Source organism: Nansenia antarctica (genome assembly GCF_963989245.1).
Source record: "Nansenia antarctica genome assembly, chromosome: 20".
Taxonomy (NCBI): Eukaryota; Metazoa; Chordata; class Actinopteri; order Argentiniformes; family Microstomatidae; genus Nansenia; species Nansenia antarctica.
The window spans coordinates 21,019,383-21,021,882 of record NC_137693.1 but is presented as its reverse complement, the minus strand read 5'-3'; the positions used below and the strand labels follow the sequence as shown (position 1 = coordinate 21,021,882).

At 52.8% G+C, this 2,500-nt stretch overlaps 1 protein-coding gene across 1 annotated transcript in view; it reads left to right on the top strand.

Annotated features, from left to right (window-relative positions):
* Positions 1-343: 343 nt before the first annotated feature.
* The window catches only part of mntb (MAX network transcriptional repressor b), a gene marked incomplete at its 3' end in the record, with an annotated part of 16,517 nt that continues 14,360 nt past the window's right edge, over positions 344-2,500 (top strand). The window contains exon 1 of the mRNA XM_080550105.1: positions 344-447. Coding sequence (XP_080406231.1) covers positions 369-447 — 79 coding nt within the window. The 5' untranslated portion in view covers positions 344-368. The remainder of the gene's footprint in view (positions 448-2,500) is intronic.

Sequence of the window (2,500 nt, the reverse complement as noted above, 5' to 3'; positions counted from 1 at the left end):
GCTGCCATATCCACCATCATGCGTGGATCCATCTCGTGTTTTGACCGGGTTTGTAGTAACAGGGGAGGGGTAGAAACGTGGAGGGCGGGCCCCCCCCAGCCCTGGGATGCCATTCGCCTTGTTGTGGATTCCCGTGCTCGCATCGCCATCTTGTTGCGATCCCCTCTTTTTTACGATTTTACCCGGAGCTTAATCTGGATCTATCTCCCCACTCTTTTTTATCGGGGGTCTTTCCAGACTGCGGTGGGATATCAAAGTCACGTGCGTGTTGGACGTTAACCGTGCAACTCCCGGGGGACTTCCAGACTGCGCCTTTTCTCTCCTGTCCCGGGTGGGCTGACCGGGTGAGCCCTGCACAGTGAGGGGGGATGAGCATCGATACCTTACTGGAGGCGGCCAGATATCTGGAATGGCAAGCCGCCCAGCAGCAACAACAGATCACACGTGGTAAGGCTGGGGGGCTAGGGGGGGGGCACGATCGCCTTACCGGGAGAGCAAACCGGGAGGGTTGCATGCAGGGGGGAGTGGTGGAGAGACATCGGTGATCGGTGGTCTCGTAACTCCCCGTTGAAACGGGCTTGTTTGGTTAAGGGGGGGGGGGCAGTGCACAGGGCTACTATAGCCTAGAAACGGTCACGCTCATGCATCCGCCCATGGGAAGGAAACACCGTTTTCGCTCCGGTATCCCCTGGCCCTTTCTCGGCCGATCGTAGAGTAATCCGACGCATGTAATATCGGTCTATTACTCTGCCCGGTTGGTGGATTTGTAGCTTTCTTCAGTAAGGGAATCGGAGGTGTTTTTCTAACTCGGTTTCCGGGTTTAATTCCTTGGCTATATATAGCCTGGCTGTTGCCTCTCCTACTATGTTGGCTTGTGGGGGGGTGGGGGGGGCTACCCCTGATCACAGTCAACTGACAGATCAGTAGCTTTTCCCTTTTCCAATGTTGCTGGTTACATTAAATCACACGACACCCGTCGCCCAACCCAACATGTGTGACTTTGTTTAATCAGTAGAACATAGGCCAATAAATCATTCAGAAGACTATCTGATCTGAAATGCACAAACCGCTCGTGCACTCCAGTGTTTTACATTAACGAGCTGTTTGCTCTTGTTGTTTTTAAGGTCAGATCTCAGATCGGGTTGTTGGAAGCGGGACAGTTGAATGTCTGGTCGCTGGTAAGGGCGGTGGCAGAGAGGTTTTTACATAATGCTTCTCTCTGACATGGCTCAGATATCTTATGACACTCCTGTCCTGGGCGGGCCTCCCCCTGCTACTCCCTGTTCGCTGGAGTAATCTCCCTTCAAGAGAACGTGTGTGTGTTATGTGTGTAAAATACATGCAATCGATGCATACAGGATTTGCACACCGATTCATAAACCGCTGTTTTCGCTGTTTTTGATGTATGTTTAACGCCACATTAAGATATCGGCGTGGGCTTTTTGTTCCACTAATATGGTGACGTGTCAGTTAATCTCACACGCCCCCTAGCGGCAAATAGACTGCATACATACCGCGTGGCCTAGCTAGGACCCGCCCCTTGACAACCACGTGGGCATAGGACCCGCCCCTTGACAACCACGTGGCCTAGGACCCGCCCCTTGACAACCACGTGCGTACACCCCCCCCCCCCACCCCGGCCAGCCCCCTCTGACTGGCGCGCGGGTCACAGTGGGAGGAAAGTAGGGCAACCCCCCCCCCCTCTCTCTCTCTCTCTCCCCCCTCTCCGTCAATGCAGAAGTTATGTAATTTACGTTTGCGTGCTTTTCCAATCTGGAGCATGGCTGAATAGAAACTGTGTGTGTGTGTGTGTGTGTGAACAAAGCCCACATGCCTCTTTAGTTCTTTATATACCAGAGAGAGAGAGAGCGAGAGAGAGGGAGCGAGAGAGAGAGGGATCAAGGATTCTGGAGAACTGTAGTGCAGTTGACTAGCCTGCCCTTCCCACCCGTCTCATGTGATCACTAAGAGTAGAATTATATCTACCCAGGATATCACACAATGAAGGCTGTCGCAAACCCAGCAGTAGTCTGTAGTCTCCCTCAGTCCCTCTCTGTCCCCTCCTAAGATCCGATCCTCCACTCTTCTCTTCAGACATCTGCATATCCCCCTTACGGATGTTAAAGTGAATGGGTTTAGTGTGAGACATGTGATGGGAGTTCCATCTCAGAGCTCCTGATTACAGCAATCCAAAGCTTCCTACGTGTGTGTGGGAGTGAAGTGACTGGTTGCATGGTTGGACCGAGGAGAGGGCTAGAGAACCTGAAGGCGGCCCGGGTTACGCTTTCACTAACTAGCATATGGACTCTGCCCCCCTGACCACAAGGTCAACGTGTGTGTGTGTGTGTGGGTGTGGGTGTGTGTGTGTGTATGTGTGTGTGTGTGTGTGTGTATGTGTGTGTGTGTGTCTGTGTGTGTGTGTGTCAAGGGACGGTGTGTGTCCTCCTTCGACATGTGCCATGGGTGTGTCTGTCTCTACCGGTGTGGTTTGCTTTTCGTA